Source organism: Oncorhynchus kisutch, linkage group LG23 (assembly GCF_002021735.2).
Source record: "Oncorhynchus kisutch isolate 150728-3 linkage group LG23, Okis_V2, whole genome shotgun sequence".
Classification (NCBI taxonomy): Eukaryota; Metazoa; Chordata; class Actinopteri; order Salmoniformes; family Salmonidae; genus Oncorhynchus; species Oncorhynchus kisutch.
The window spans coordinates 14223619-14240669 of NC_034196.2; the positions used below are offsets into that span (position 1 = coordinate 14223619).

A 17051-nucleotide genomic window follows, 5' to 3' on the forward strand; every position below is an offset into this window, starting at 1 on the left:
TTCTTCTTCCGCTGTCAGCTTTTGTCCTAGCCGAGGTCATCTTTTCTTAGTGACTGTCCCAGTGAATGAAGAGAGGGTGATTGCAGTGACGTGACCGCACAGCTGATCGGGCGATAACGAGGCAGACAAGCATTCCGCTATGTGCGCCCGGGATGTTTTTGTGATGTTACCAAGCCAAAGATCCACAAAGAAAGAGGTAAATGTAACCAAAAAGCATAGGCAATAGCGTTAGGCTGCCGCGTGATGTCAAATGTGCGTATGGTGAGGATGTTTCACTTGCTGTTTAATCTGGTCTGTCATTGCAGTGGTAGCTGACGATTCTGTGTTTCGTCGTTTATCAGGTCTAATATTTTATTCCGACTTTGTTTTAGGTTTACATGTACATCATTTAGCAGACGCTTTTATCCAGAGCAATTGGGGTTAAGAGCCATGCTCCGTGGAACATCCACAGATGTTGTACCTACTCGGCTCGGGGATTTGAACAAGTGACCTTCCTGTTATTGGTCCAACGCTCTTAACCGTTAGCACGGCTACCTGCCGCCCTATGTATACGGATAGGACAGAGTAGGTTATAATAACTTCAGTTGATAGACACATAATGATTTTCTACACGGCGCTCGCGCTGGATGAAGGAAAGCATGATGAAGCTAGATCCGTGCACTAAATACGCTGTGTAGGACTCGGGGCCGACAACAATTTATTTGCATCGTAATGACCCACGGTCAATGAAGTGAACAATTACCCCCTTCTGATTCATGTCTCATGTGTAGCCTAGCTGTTGAGCGGGTTAAATGAATCACCGTAGTTCTGCTACTATTTAATCATGAAACCCCTCGCATGAATTCATCTTCGATAGCTACTTGCGACTGCAGCTGCTAGAGCGGAGGCTTGCTTACATTCCTGGCTGGCGACTTCATTCTGGCTAACAACAGTAGGAGATATGTAGCCAGCTAAATATAGCCGCGGGAAGTAATGGTGCCCTCGGAAAAATCGTGGGGAAAAAAACATGATTAATAAAACAAATTGGCACCGGGACTTTAATAGTCCTGTATTAGCTGACAGATAAGGACAGATATCAATTTGCAGCATCCCCACCGCTGGCTATGCAGCTGAATGTAGCAAATGCAATACTCTTTGGAAACTTTTCTCTGTCATAACTTTTGGATTTGAAATTGTAACCAATTACAGACTCACCTGTAGAGGAAGTAGAAGAGTCGGGAGTTTTATAAGGTAGGGGTCTTAAACCTTTTCTTGCCCAGGAAACCCCCTCCCAGGCAAACTGGTGACCCAGGGACCCCCCAATAATGTATTCAGGGCCGGCTCCAGGCATAAGTGACAAACGGTCGCTTAGGGCCCCTGGCCGCTATGGGGCTCACTAACCTACATTCATATATATAATTCTTTTTTTAGGAACTCAGTCGGTCTCAACTTACTGTTGAGAGTAAAATGCTTTTCATGGCCAATCCAACGTCTGAAGTGGCCGTACAGCGGCAGGTAGCCTTGGGGTGACAGGTAGTCTAGTGGTTATAGTGTTGTACTACTAACCAAAAGGTTGCAAGATAAAATCCCTGAGCTGACAAGGTAAAAATCTGTTGTTCTGCCCCTGAATAAGGCAGTTCCTAGACTGTCATTGAAAATAAATAAAAATTTCTTAACTGACATGCCTAGTTAAATAAGGATACAATTAATAATACTGTGATGTAGACTTCAGGGCTTTCATACTTCTTGCAATTAGCAGAACTATTGTGAAGAGAGTTGTCAAGGAGGGAAGTTTGTGTTTATACAGGATGTACCGCCCCCACCTACCATCAACCAATCATGTCAAGGCGGAGCTATACGGAGCCCCCCCCGCATTTTTACAACATTTGAGAGGTGCACAGCGATGCGGTACAGAGCTTGATCTGGCCTCTGCATGGCTCCGCAATTGCATCACACCCTCCATACATGTTTGGATCAAGCCTAAATTGGCTTTTAGAATAGTAGAATACACAAGGTCATCAGCAGCAGTTTTTCTCTTCTTTTGTAAGTCCCTGACAGTCAGTTAATTGGCCATGTCAGCTTACAATTTGTAGATTGGTAAGTTAGTCTATCCATTTATCTAAACTTGTACAGTAGTAATCATGGTCGAATACCGACCTGGCACACTGGGCATGTGCCCAGGTGCCCTGACCTCCACGGGGCCCCCGTGGATTTTGTTTGTCACTCTCACTCAGATATTAAGTCATGGCAAAATGTGTAGAATTGCATGAAATGTGTTATAAAATTGCAGAATATTTTCTCCGCCCCATGGCAAAATGTGTAGAACTGCAGGAAATGTACTTTAAAACGTAAATGTTTTTGGAGGCCCCCCAAAAGGCTTGAGCCGGCCCTGCATGTCTTATCATCAGGTGAATGATAATGGCAAGGTGAGGTTATCAGCATTTAAAAATTAATATATTTGGTAGATCGTTTTTGTTATTTTGACCTCCCCACATTATAAATGGAACAAGAAGTGTAAACTCTGACATAGCGATTTGGGACTGTGTAGGCGCAGACTGAGCAAGAAAAACAAACAAAAAAACAAATTATGTTCTACTTGTCAGTGTTCTAAATGGGACATTATTTGTCTTTTTACTTAAGCACTGTACTTGACTTGGGCAAGAGCTCACCGGAACTGAGTACCGGCACCTCAAATGGTCTTCTGCATGAGTTTCTGCATCTCCTATAGAATAATAGAATATTATCTCAAAAGTATTAACCTAGTATTGAGGAGCTCCTGCACCTAAATATAAATCGCAGCGGCATCCAAAAATAGTACCAACAGCTATTTGGGTCCAAGTCAAGCACTGGCCTAAACATGCATATGTAACAGTTTTGCTTCCGTCCCTCTCCTCACCCCTACCTGGGATCGAACCAGGGACCCACTGCACACATCAACAACTGACACCCTTAAAGCATCGTTACCCATTGCTCCACAAAAGCCGCGGCCCTTGCAGAGCAAGTTGTTCCAACTACTTCAGGTCTCAGAGCAAGTGACGTCACCCGATTGAAACTCTATTAGTGTGCACCACCGCTAACTAGCTAGCAATTTCACACCGGTTACACATGACCTCATGGATTTCCAAGGTGAGTTATTTTCTGATGACCACGGCCAGCTGGGCACCGGTGAGTGCAGCACAAAGCTTGAGTCTTGGCATTGACTGTTCTCGTTTTGGGGCCACTCTTGATCTTGCTGCAAGGAATGCCAATTGGAGCCGTCCATTGGTGTCTTCAGTACGGAGGTACGTGACGGCACCGTACGCATGTTCTGAGGCATCACTGAAGACGTGAATACTTGACGTAACACCTTAGCAGTGTGACCTGAGACATCTGTGGAAGTTTGAAGGCCCTTGAAGGGGTGGCAGGTAGCCTAGTGGGTAGAGCGTTGTGCCAGTAACCGGGAGGTTGCTGGATCGAATCCCCGGCCTGACAAGGTAAAAATCTGTTGTTCTGCTCCTGAACAAGGCAGTTAACCAACATGCTGTCATTGTAAATAAGAATTTGTTCTTAAGTGATTTGTGTAGTGAAATAAAGGGTCCATCTGAGCTCTGTCTTGATGGTGGAAGCTTTGCAAGGGTGACCCAAATGCACTGGTTCTGTTGGGGTGATTAGATGGGGATAGTTTGATCTGATGTGCATTAATGGCTGCACCTGATCCAGCAGTTGAAGGGGTAGGCATTTGAGGTGCCAGTATCTTTTCTGAAGGGCTTTGTCCGGTAGGTATGCGGTGCAACGCCCAGCTGTGAAGGCTCTGTGAATGTCAAAGGACCTGTTTGGTTGACTAACAGGGGCCACTCACACAGAAGCTCCATGGACGACGAGGATATCTTGACTCACCGTGCCAAGTCCTCAGGATTGCCTAGGAGGCCTGTGCACTCTGACTTGTCGTTCAACAGGGTGTATGTGTCAAGTGACTTGTTGCCGCTCCGCAAGATGACTCAACTCATTTTCAGCGATCACCGTAGAGGGTCTCTGCAGTGTAGCTCACCCTCAGAGTGCACCATCAGAGCGAATCTTTGGAATGCCTTGGTGTCACCGCTCTTGATGTTGGGGCCATCCATTGACCCGGTGATGTATTGGAGGGCAAGCTGGTGGTGCTGGCCATACAGTTCTGTGAGGGAATCCATGGTGTCACTGTATGGGTACCTGTTTTGCCGTAGGAGTCGTAAATTAGCAAAGCCTCTTCCAACTTCAAGTGGTCCACCAATATCTGAAAGTTGAAGCACTCTGTTGTATCTACAGGCAGCACATTGTCAAGGGCCAACTTCAGCCTTGCAAACTCTTGTGGGTCTTCATTGATGAAGTTGGGGATGGTAGGAGTTGGTCCACGGTAGACACACTCCCGGCTGGGTGGAGAAGGTGTGCGGTAGAGGACAGGTGAGTGCCAACAACGATCAGGTGATTAGGCCGGGCAGCGACGGTCAGGCGAGTAGTCGCAGTGGCAATGGTCGGTTGAGGGGTGATGACAATGGTCATGTCAGTAGTCGCGGTGGAGACGGTCAGGTGAGTAGTTGCGGGGGCGACAGTCCGACGTGGGCTGACAATGGCAATCAGTTGGGGATTTACAACGACAATCAGGCGTAGGCTGACCATAGCGGTCAGGTAAGTAGTCGCAGCAGCATCGGTCAGGTGAGTAGTCGCGCCGATGACAGTCAGGTATGGGCTAATGACGGCAATCAGGTGTGGGCTGACCATAACGGTCAGGTTAGGGCTGACGTTGGTGATCCTATGAAGCCAGTCCTCTGGGTGATGCTTTAGGGCTCCGAGTTCTGAAATGAGAAGTCGACTGGTTTCACTGGTGCGATGACTCACGATGTCGAGGGGTTGACTCAGTAGATGATGATGATGATGATGATGAGGATGACTGGTATGAGAAGGAGAGCCCTCTGATCCTAAGGTTTTCAATGAGCTGCTCTGTCTTATCACACTGCCTTTGTGACTGCAGGTTATCATCTCTGGTTGTCACCAGCTTTTCCCACTCAGGCTGACTAGTCGAGATGTGCCTGCTATGGGTGGCCGGTGAGTTGGCCATTATTAATGAAGGTGAGGCTCCATGCTTATTGTTGCGAGTCAGCCTGGGTAGTTAGTGGCTTGAACTGTTTGGGACAAATTGAAGCGGATTAATTTAGCTCTTCCGATAGCTCCAGTATCTCCCGTGTTAACTTCTCAGTTTCCTCTCCTTTCAGCTTCAGGAACATTACGACTGTTCTGGAAGAAGAACGGGTTTCTCTCTCATCTTGTACAGGAGGGTAGCTGCTGCTGGTCTTGCTGTGAGAGTAATTCATTCCACTCACAGCGCCGTCTGCCCGTGGTCACTCGTTGGAGTGGTGTTTTGTTGTGTGTGGTGTTTGCCTTGATCCTTCTTGGATGGGCACTCCTAATGTAACTCTATGGCAGCACCCAATGGGCTTGAATTTTCAAGAAAGCAAAAAATAGACCATGTTTGTACGTGGCTTTATTAACTCAATGTTTTTTATTTTACATTGTTTGCAAACTATGTGACACCTTTTAATGCCAAAATAACACGCAAAACAGGCAACTCCACCTGCCCTGAATGACGGGTCGCCACTACACCGAGTGTACAAAACATTAAGAACACCTTGATTCGGAGGGGTTGGGTTAAATGCGGAAGACACGTTTTGTTTGAATGCATTCAGTTGTGCAACTGACTCAAAGGCACTTAATAAGTATTTTGTCTTGCCAATAAATTTCCAGTCAATGTAATGAGCCTATAATTTTTAGTCATTTTATTGGAAATCGAACTTTGCCCACTATAACTCTGCCCATGCATTGAATTGATATCACACAATACATTGTAGGTGCACTTGATCTCCCGCGCCCTGCAGAGAATTGCACTCGGCTTGCATTTTGACTCATAAAGTTCCTCATAAAGAAGTGATGTTTTTCCAAATTTGGACAAATTATTACAAAATGAAAAGCTGAAATGTCTTGAGTCAATAAGTATTCAATCCCTTTGTTATGGCGAGCCTAAATATGTTCAGGAGTAAACATTTGCTTCACAAGTCACATTATTTGTTGCATGGACTCTCTCTGCGTGCAATAATATTGATAAACGTGATTTTTGAATGACTACCTCATCTCTGTACCCCACAAATAAAATGATCTGTAAGGTCCCTCGGTCGAGCAGTGAATTTCAAACACAGATTCAACCACAAAGACCGTGGAGGTATTCCAATGGTTTGCAAAGAAGGGCTCCTATTGGTAGATGGGTCAAATAAAAAAAGCAGACATTGAATATCCCTTTGAGCACGGTGAAGTTATTCATTACACTTTGGATGGTGTATCAATACACCCAGTCACTACAAAGATACAGGCATCCTTCTTAACTCAGTTGCCAGAGAGGAAGGGAACCGCTCAGGGATTTGACAATGAGGCCAATGGGGACTTTAAAACAGTAACAGAGTTTAATGGCTGTGATAGGAGAAATCTGGCGATGGATCAACAAAATCGTAGTTACTCCACAATACTAACCTAATTGACAGAGTGAAAAAAAGGAAGCCTGTACAGAATACAAATATTTAAAAAACATGCATCCTGTTTGCAACAAGGCACTAAAGTAAAACTGAAAATAATGTGGCAAAGAAATTAACTTTATGTCCTGAATACAGGAAATCCAACACAACACATCACTGAGCACATCTCTATATATTTCCAAGAATGGTGGTGGGTGGCTGCATCATGTTATGGGTATGCATGTCATTGGCAAGGACTAGGGAGTTTTTATGATGAACAAAAACGGAATTGAGCTAAGCACAGGCAAAATCATAGAGGAAAACCTGGTTCAGTCTGCTTTCCACCAGACACTGGGAGACTAATTCCCCTTTCAGCAGAACAATAACCTAAAACACAAGGCCAAATATACACTGGAGTTGCTTACCAAGATGACATTGAATGTTCCTGAGTGGCCTAGTTACTGTTTTGTCTTAAAATGACTTGAAAATGGCTGTGTAGCAATGATCAACAACCAACTTGACAGAGCTTGAATCATTTTTAAAAGAATAACGTGCACATATTGTACAATCGAGTTGTGCAAAGCCATTAGAGACTTACCCAGAAAGACTCACAGCTGTAATTGCTGACAAAGGTGATTCTAACCTGTATTGACTCAGGGGGTTGAATACTTATGTAATCAAGATATATTAGTGTTTTATTTTTTCATATTTCATATGTTAGATTTTTGTGTGTAGATAATAAAAACTAAAAACATTCAAATCCATTTTCATCCCACTTTCTAACACAACAAAATGTGGAAAAAGTGAAGGGGTGTGAATACTTTCTGAAGGCACTGTATTTCAAGGGAATAAACTTAACTTTTTCAATCTTCCTCCGAGAAGATTGAATGACAAATTTTTAAGTTTTTATCAAAAACGACTGTTTTCAGCACCCAAAGAATAGTCTGCAATTACACACAACATTGTTCTGTTTAATTGCGGGCTATTCATTTTGTGCTGAAAACAGTCGTTTTTGATAACAAAATAATTTTATGTGATGTTGGAGCTCCAGCCCGCCCACACAGTCACTGCTCAACTCCATCGTGAATCATGGAGTGGAGTTTAGTTGGCTAGTTATTGCTTAACCAAGTCAAGATGTGTTTGCCTTACAGAAACGAGGATGAAATCAACATGATTAGCACCGATGGCCTCTCTAAATGCGAGGCGACCTGGCGCGAGACTGGGAAAAGGCCACAGGCGGAGATGTTGCACCTTCTGTCCGCTGTCATTGTCTGGCTTGTGACGGGGACAACCATCTCCAGTCTTAACAAATGGATTTTTGCAGTGTACAACTTCAGGTACCCCTTACTGCTGTCGGCCCTGCACATGTTGACAGCGATAGTGGTGGACTATGGGCTTATTAAACTGCGAATGCTCCAGCAAAACGGTGGGGTTGACAACCAGAAGGACCTTACCACCAGCGCCAAATGCAAGGTGTTTCTATTGAGCTTGACATTTTGTGCCAGCATCGCATTTGGCAACGTGGGTCTGAACTATGTCCAGCTGTCATTTGCCCAAATGATCTACACCACCACGCCAATCTTCACCCTGGCCATCTCCACTCTGATCCTGGGCAAGCAACACCACATCCTCAAATACACAGCCATGATGCCCATCTGTCTGGGAGCCTCATTCAGCATCATGGGCGAGGTCCAGTATGACCAGACAGGCTGCTTCTTCGTATTTGCTGCGACAATGTTGAGAGGTGTCAAATCCATCCAGCAAGGTGAGTCACAGCTGCTACCTTCAAGTTGTCTTTATGATAGTTGTTATGTTGCATCTCTGATGGTGGTTGACATATTGGTCATCACTTTATAAATGTTGAACTGTATAATAAACTTCTGTTGTTGCCCTAGGGGTCGTTCCTAAGGATTTCAATCACTTTCTGACTTTTGATTTGAACATAACCTTTCTTACATGTTTGCCGATGGTGGAAGTGGTCAGAAAGTTACATTTTTGGCCTGAATGCCAAAACATTTAGGAGATTAGTTGTTCAAAGATTACCTACCCTACCATGTCTTCATCACTGAAAAAGATTCAGTTTGATATCATTTGAAAGTTTACAAACAGGGTTGTCAAACTGTTTTATGATTTCTAGAAATATAAAAAAATACATCAATCATTTTAAAGTTTTAACGTCAATTATCTAAAAACGTGTAAACTCAGATGTTTCTCATTTTCACTAATGTTGTAGCTTAGACCCTATTTTTCATCATCTGAAGTATTTGTGTTGTGCCCATCATCGATTGAGCGACAGCATACTCTTGGGTATAATTTCAATCATAGAAATATAATTAATAGAATGGACCTATCCCTTCGGACCCCTGCAATCAGAAGACACAAAGAGAAAGGTTTTACTCCACCCAAAATCTGTCCAAGAAAATAAGCCCACGAAGTGAGGAATTTTTGTATGGAGGTCAGTGAAAGAGTGTTGAATTTGGTCAAAGGAAAATGTCATTGCTAATTTGCTATGTGAGGCTTATTTGAGCAAATATACATTTTGTTATGGTTTGGTTGTTAGTTACGAATGCACTGACATAGGTGGACGCATGTGGCAATTTGAAAGAAACATTATACTGGAGTTGTGCCTGTTGTCATAGAGGGAGAGATAGAGGACTCATCATGGATATAATCTGTTTTAGCATGGACATTGCCGTTGAGGAATTCTCCCATTTTAAAGGAGTCCACTGGGTGGGGATTCCTATGAGTTGGGAGCAATCAGCAAATGGAGTAGAAAATGTACTTCTTTAAAATGGAGATAGCTAGCCTCAATGGCACCGCCCATGCTATAATGGCACACATAGAAAGATGAGTAATCTCTTTGGCCTGGTAGTCACACACATATCTGCCCTCTCATTGGCTAGAATGGTCCCACCTGATCTCGCCTGCTTTCTATGTTTGAGGACATGTATTTCCATTGCTAGAGCGGTCACTCGAATATCTTGTTAATTCTGTATAATAGACCATCTTTGCTACAATTTAGCTGCTACACAATTGACATTCAAATTGAATTGAAACTTCTAATTACTACCAGTAAGATGGCTGATGGTCCACCCACTGTCGAATGTCAACTTGAATGGGAATGTCTATCCTATTATCTATATTTCTAGGATTTCAATAGGTTTCCAATGGAAGATTGATAGTTTAATTTATAACAATGGATATTCTCACTCAAGTCAACGTTATTTGATGTGTAGACCTCCAACCATCTTTGTGGTACCATTTGAAAGTTAAAATTTCAATTATGTTCTAGTCTCATAGTCTTTTAATTATAGGCCTATGGTTTATTATGTGTAGGTCTATGTGAGTCGCATGGTAAATATAAGAGTAATGGATTTACGTAGGCCTACAATACTATTTGGACAATGTTCGATGGTTCGTTGTGTGCTGTACATTTTAGTAGGGAATAGGGGAGGCTGTGCTTTTATGATCTTTTATCATCTTTCTGATACTCTACCATTTGAAAGTTTTTTTCACATTTAGTACATTATCAGCAAAAACATGACACTCACCCTGTAGTCAAGAGTATGCTGTGTCTCAACTGATGGCAGGCACAACACAAACACCGCAGATGATGTAAAATATGGTCTAAGCTAAAAATGTATATAAACACAATCTTAGTTTACGCTTTTTTAGATAATTGACATTAAAGCTTAAAACATTTGACAACCCAGTTTGTACATTTTCAAATGATATTATACTCAACCATTTAATTTTTTCAGTGATGAAGACATCATGTCTCATGCTAGGGTGGGGTATGCAAAATGGGTCAACTTTAAGCACCTCTTTTCTCTTGATTTGTTTTGGTATTCAGGTCCAAAAAGTCACTTTCTGACTACTTCTACCATGAGCAAACATGTATGGAAGGTTTTGTTCAAATCAAAAGGGGTGCAGTCAGAAGTCATGGGAATTATATGGAACGACCCCTAAGCAATATGAACATATAGGTGCTATCAGATTTTGGAGGACAAATCAGAAATGTCCCTGTGTACTTAAATACTTTCCTTTCAAAAGAGTGGAAAATATGTCCCCTAACCGAAATTCTCTGACATCAGTCAGAGTGTATATTTGGTGTTTCTTCCAATCCCATATAAACTTCCCACACTGCAGTCAGTGCTGGACATTTTTACTGGTGTCCTGAGTTACCAAGTAACACACCCAGTCTAGCTAGAGGTGTTGTGTTGCCTGTTGCTAAGGACACTTTCAAAACTACTGACAGGGCTGACCCAATAAAAACGTATCGAAAAAGACTAATTCCTGACAGGTAGTGTTCCATCCTGTTTACCAGGAATTAGTCCTATCACTTTGTTACTGTCATACTTTCAAATCAAATATTATGTCACATGCTTTGTAAACGATAGCTGTAGACTAAGAGTGATATGCTTACTTACGGGCCCTTCCCAACTATGATGAGAGAAAGAAAATACAGAAATAATAGAAGACTAAAACACATAATAATAAAAGTAATAATAAATACATAATGAGTAACGATAACTTGGCTACTGTATATACACAGGGTACCAGTACCGAGTCGATGTACTGGGGTACGAGGTGATTGAGGTAGATATGTACATATAACTAGGAATAAAGTGACAGATCATATACAGTAGCAGCAGCGCATACGTGATGGGTCAAAAAAGTTAGTGTAAAAAGGGTCAATGCAGATAGTCTGGGTAACTATTTAACTAACTATGTAGCAGTCTTATGGCTTGGGGGTAGAAGCAGTTCAGATTCCTGTTGGTTCCAGACTTGGTGCATCAGTACCGCTTGCCGTGCGGTAGCAGAGAGAACAGTCTATGACTTGGGTGGCTGGAGTCTTTGACCATTTTTAGGGCCTTTCTCTGACACTGCCTGGTATAGAGGTCCTGGATGGCAGGGAGCTCAGCCCCAGAAATGAGGTAAAATGTATTTTAGTTTACCTGCATTAATATCACTGGCCACTAAGAGCGCTGCATCTGGATGAGCATTTTCTCGTTTGTTTATGTCTTAGTTCCACCATCGGTTTGTGATGCTAAATAGACAGCTATGAAAATATAGTTTAAAACTCTCGAGACGTCCTTAATTTCCTTCCTGTATTTGAACAGTATGAATCTGTTAATATATTTTCTCTACTTGTTTTGTTAGTGTACTGTATAGTGCTGTACTGATAATGAACTTGCTAGTCTCATGATGTGAAATCCATTCTAAGTAAACAAACCTATGACATGTCCATGTTCTGAACATGGCAGATTTGACATTGTTAAAATAATGACTTATGGTCTGGATTTTCTACTCACTCAGAACCACCACCCTGAAATACCAATGTTGTTGGATGGTGTCGTGTCGTGTTTCAGCAGCTATTTTCAAACTACCCTCGTAAAGGTCTCACTTGTTTACTTTATATGACACACATCAGTGGTGCACGTGTCTTGTTATTTTGCTAAAGGAGGCTCACTCCCTTGGTATCCATGCAATTAGCTGACGTGTTGTTTCACAAATATAACACATCTCAATGATATGAATGTGGAACTACAGTGTTGTTTTGTATGATTATGTTTTATTTCTCTCTATCCTCTCTTATCTTTGTATTTAATCCCACCACCCAAAACCAAACCTTGTGTTTGCGCTATAATGTTTAGTCTGTCATGAGACTACTTTGTATTTAAGCCTACTTTGTTTGTATTCTGCTTCTCTGTATGTGCTTTTCTTTGTGTGTGTCTCTCAGGTATCTTGCTCCAGGAGGAGAAAATCAACTCTGTGTTCCTGCTGTACCTGATGTCTATCCCCAGTTTCTGCATCCTGGCCGTAGCTGCTCTGGCCCTGGAGAACTGGGCCGTGCTGGAGTCTCCAATGCACTACGACCACAACCTGTGGCTCTTCATTCTGCTCAGCTGCCTGGGCTCTGTCATGTACAACCTGGCCAGCTGCTGCGTCATAACCCTCACCTCCGCCGTCACCCTGCACATCCTGGGCAACCTGAGTGTGGTGGGCAACCTGCTGCTCTCCCAGCTGCTGTTCGGCAACGAGATGTCAGCGCTCAGCTGTGCCGGTGTGGCTCTTACTCTCTCTGGCATGCTCATCTACCAGAACTCTGAGTTCATCTCCAACTACCTGGATGCACGTCGAGCTAAAGCCAGGGAGCTCAGCCGAGTGAGGGAGGAGGATATTGCATTCCAACCGCCCCCCCAAAACCAGCAGGAGAGGGTAGACGCTGCCGGGAAACGAGAGGACAAGATTGACTGAGAGAGAGGGGGAGAGAGAGAGAGAGATTTCCTGTCCTTGGGGTTAGTTAAGTCAGGTGGTTCTGTGGAGAGGTTCAGGAAATGGTCTGTGACCTCATGATGTCATAGTTGATGATGACGACATGAGTGACAGAACTTGTTTGGTTGGGTCGTTTTTACCTCTTCACTGTGCCAATGTATTTATTTCAGCCATGGTCTCATGGAACAGAAGTCAGCTGACTAAAAAAACAGATGCCTTTAGGAAAGTGACAGTTGAGTTTGTACTGTTCTAATACTCATACATGCACATACTGGTATGCATGCATGAGCACACAAACTATGTGATACATCTCATGAGATATCACGCATTGTTACTCACACTACTCCACTGTGAAAATGTTCTCTCTGAGTGAGTGCTCAGTGGGATGGTTGGGTGGGAAGGACTAGGAACACTGCTCTCATGGATGGAAACAAATACGTTTTAAAAACGTATGGTAATGTTACCTAACCTTCCCCTGGTCTCGTATCACTGGGAAAGAGGTTATCTGGCAGCTTTTATTTGGGGATCTTAAAATGGGTGTTCCGCATTTGTTATAGTGCTATAGCTTTTGTCTAGATGAAGTTTACAAACATTCAAGCTAACAGGTTCAGCATATCATATCTCCTGGCTGTTTGTAGGCATGGCGGCCAGTAAGCCACAATGTTATTAATCTACTGCATAGTGAGGCATAGATCTGAGGGGAGCTACCTTGTCCCACTCAACGACCCATTATTGCATTTCCCTTCATTTCCTCTTAATAAAAGGAACCTATTATAATCATTTTAATAACCTCCTACCTTTACAGCAGTTCTCACTGCAGCAAATGTCTATTATAAGGCCTATCCACTCTCTAAGGAGTCTCACTCATCTTTAGCACACTCCATAAAAAGTATTTCATCATTCTCTCCTTACCGCCACTCGAACAGAAATGTCTTCTCCACTCAGAGGGTGCCACATTACATTTAGTCTTTATAACTGACCTCTGCTGGACAGTGTTATTGTAACTCCATTTGAATTTTTGAATATTTATGATGCAGTGTTATTTCTTTCATTTATTTTTTATTCTGTAAGCAACACTATTTTTTGTCCTGTTTATGATTCTTACACAGTACAAAGAGGAAGTTATTGGATTTCTGTTTACTAAATTGAATACAAAAGCTGTAGTATGTCTCTTACCAGAATTGACCTTGATCAGAAACTAAAACTACTTATTTGAAGTTGGAAAGCTCTTACATGATGTGTCCAGAGCACTGACATAGGTCAGAAGTCACTCAGTAACTGGAGGTCTAGTCAACTGGTCTGTCAACTAATGTACACTACCTTTCAACATTTTGCAGTCACTTAGAAATGTCCTTGCTTTTGAAAGAAAAACTTGAACTTCTTTAGATTAGTTGAGTATCTGGAGCATCAGCATTTGACGGTTCGATTACAGGCTCAAAATGGCCAGAAACAAAGACTTTCTTCTGAAACTCGTCAGTCTATTCTTGTTCTGAGAAATGAAGGCTATTCCATGCGAGAAATTGCCAAGAAACTGAAGATCCCATACAACGCTGTGAGCTACACCCTTCAGCACAAACTGGCTCTAACCAGAATAGATATGATATGTTTCCATGAGACATCTTAACTGACTTAATTTTAAAAATATATATTTTTTACCCCTTTTTCTCCCCAATCTCCCCAAGTCTTGTCTCATCGCTGCAACTCCCGTACGGACTCGGGAGAGGCGTGCGTCCTCCGAAGCCTTAGACAACTGCGCCACTCGGGAGGCCCTTTAACTGACTCAACCTGTTGAGTGTAGGGGACAGTATTTTGATGTTTGGATGAAAAACGTACCCAAATGAAACTGCCTATTTCTCAGGCCCAGAATCTAGAATATGCATATAATTAGGATAGAAAACACTCTAAAGTTTCCAAAACTGTCAAAATATTGTCTGTGAGTATAACAGAACTGATATTGCAGGCAAAAACCTGAGGAAAATCCAACCGGAAGTGCTGTTTTTCCTGAAAGCTCTCTGTTCCATTGCCTGCCTTCGCTCCATTTAAAGGGATATCAACCAGATTCATTTTCCTATGGCTTCCACATGTTGTGAACAGTCTTTAGACATAGTTTCAGACTTTTATTTTGAAAAATTAGCGAGAAAGATCACATCGCGTCATTGTATGGCTGGGTGCCAGCAGTGTTTTGCATGCACAACAGCTTGGAGCAGACATTTTCTCTCTCTCCTATTGAAGAAGGTACAGTCCGGTTGAAATATGATCGATTATATATTGTACAAACAACCTGAGGATTGATTATAAAAAACGTTTGACATGTTTCAACAAACTTTACGGATACTATTTGAAATTTTCGTCTTCCCGGTCGTGACCGCTCTAGCCTGTGGATTTCTGAAAATAACGCGCCAACCAAATGGAGGTATTTTGAATATAAAAATACTCTTTATGGAACAAAAGGAACATTTATTGTGTAACTGGGAGTCTCGTGAGTGCAAACATCTGAAGATCATCAAAGGTAAGTGATTCATTTTATTGCTTTTCTGCCGTTTGTAATGTTTTGTCATACCATAAACGCTTGGTATGCTTTCGCCAAAAAGCTTTTTTGAAATCTGACACGCCAGGTGGATTAACAACAAGCTAAGCTGTGTTTTTTCTTTATTGCACTTGTGATTTCATGAAAATGTTATATTTTTTGTAATTTAATTTGAATTTGGCGCTCTGCAATTCAGCGGATGTTGACGAAAATTATCCCGCTAATGGGATGGGTGCATCGAGAAGTTAATTTGGCTTCAAATGCGCTATTGAGTCTTCACATAGGAATGAATAGTGTCACGTGATCAATGGCTTTGTCCATTCATATACAGTCATTCAATTACACCCATCTTAAGGCTAGTGCTACTGAAAGGACCTTATGAAGATGTTGAATGAAGTTGTTTCTAATCTTCCTTTCCCAGTCAAAGAGCCTTCAGGTGTGAGACTTAGCCCCCCTTAGCCTTTGATAGACTATTGGAAATTGTTATATATTTTTTGTTATACCCGCCTGATGTTTTTCCCCCAATATGTTGTCATATGCACAGCAGTAGACACATAATGATTTGTTCCAGCCTCAACCTGATAAATTAATCATTTTAATGAAGATAAGATGAATGCCATTCCCAAACCTTTTTTAACACGGAGTTCTAATGAGAGGATCATGTATTATTTTTATATTTTTATTTTTTATTTTTTTTCCTTAACCAGGCAAGTCAGTTAAGAACACATTCTTATTTTCAATGACGGCCTGGGAACAGTGGGTTAACTGCCTGTTCAGGGGCAGAACGACAGATTTGTACCTTGTCAGCTCGGGGGTTTGAACTCACAACCTTCCGGTTACTAGTCCAACGCTCTAACCACTAGGCTACCCTGCCGCCCCATGTTATTGATGGTAGTTAAATACCTCAGTCTTCAACAGTTTGTTACAGACCATTTGTTTAATGACTTAAGTAAGTTGGCAGTTGAAGCGAGATCAAATAGCTGAAAGCATGTCTGCCCACAACCACGGTTTGTCTCCTGGTCAACTGTTATAATCTGTTTGTTAAATAGCCATCTGATCGAAAGGCCAATTTTGTTTAGCAACTTTGAATTTATGATAAGATACTTTTTAATCACAAAGCCCTTAGAATACCTATTTAAACTGTACCAGCATCACAGATCTGCGTTTGATTTGTCAGACTGAGTCAGTTTGACAACTCTGGGTTTGACTAGTCAGGCTGCTTGTTCACACAGAGGTTGTCTTTGACTGGCTATAAGGGCAGAGCAACGCACATATTGCACTGACGAGTTATGGAAATGCTGCCTTTACAGCGTATGGCTCTTATGTATATGTATATATATGTTGATGTTGTCTGAAAACGTTACATGTAAATAATGATTTTATTGTATTGATTTTACAATCATGGAAGGCTGGCTCAAATATACTGGTTCAAAAACATATGTGTCTCCGGTCTTATTTTAGTTTAGCAAAATAGACAATGGCATGTCTAGACACATTAAGCAAACACACAAAGTACAGTTGAACAAACAGCCCAAACACACGGTCGTAAAATAAATAGCCAGACTACCGGTATACAATACTGTAGGAATTTTATTCAGTTTACCACATACATGGTGGGGCCATTTCCCTGGTTACTGATATGTTTGACCTCAAAATCCCCCAGTCAACCTTGTTGTATGAAAATAACATAATGAGAGTAGATTATTTTTTCTATCTAAATTCTCTGCCAAATATGTGTGTGTTCTTTCTTCCCA

At 42.0% G+C, this 17051-nt stretch overlaps 1 protein-coding gene across 1 annotated transcript; it reads left to right on the forward strand.

The window, feature by feature from the left end:
• LOC109868559 (solute carrier family 35 member E4-like) lies at positions 1 to 16734 on the forward strand. The gene is made up of 3 exons (XM_020458197.2): positions 1 to 196; positions 7643 to 8256; positions 12235 to 16734. The coding sequence occupies exons 2-3, from the start codon at positions 7662 to 7664 to the stop codon at positions 12750 to 12752; spliced, it is 1113 nt and encodes a 370-aa protein (XP_020313786.1). The 5' UTR covers positions 1 to 196; positions 7643 to 7661; the 3' UTR covers positions 12753 to 16734.
• The last annotated feature ends 317 nt before the right edge of the window (positions 16735 to 17051 follow it).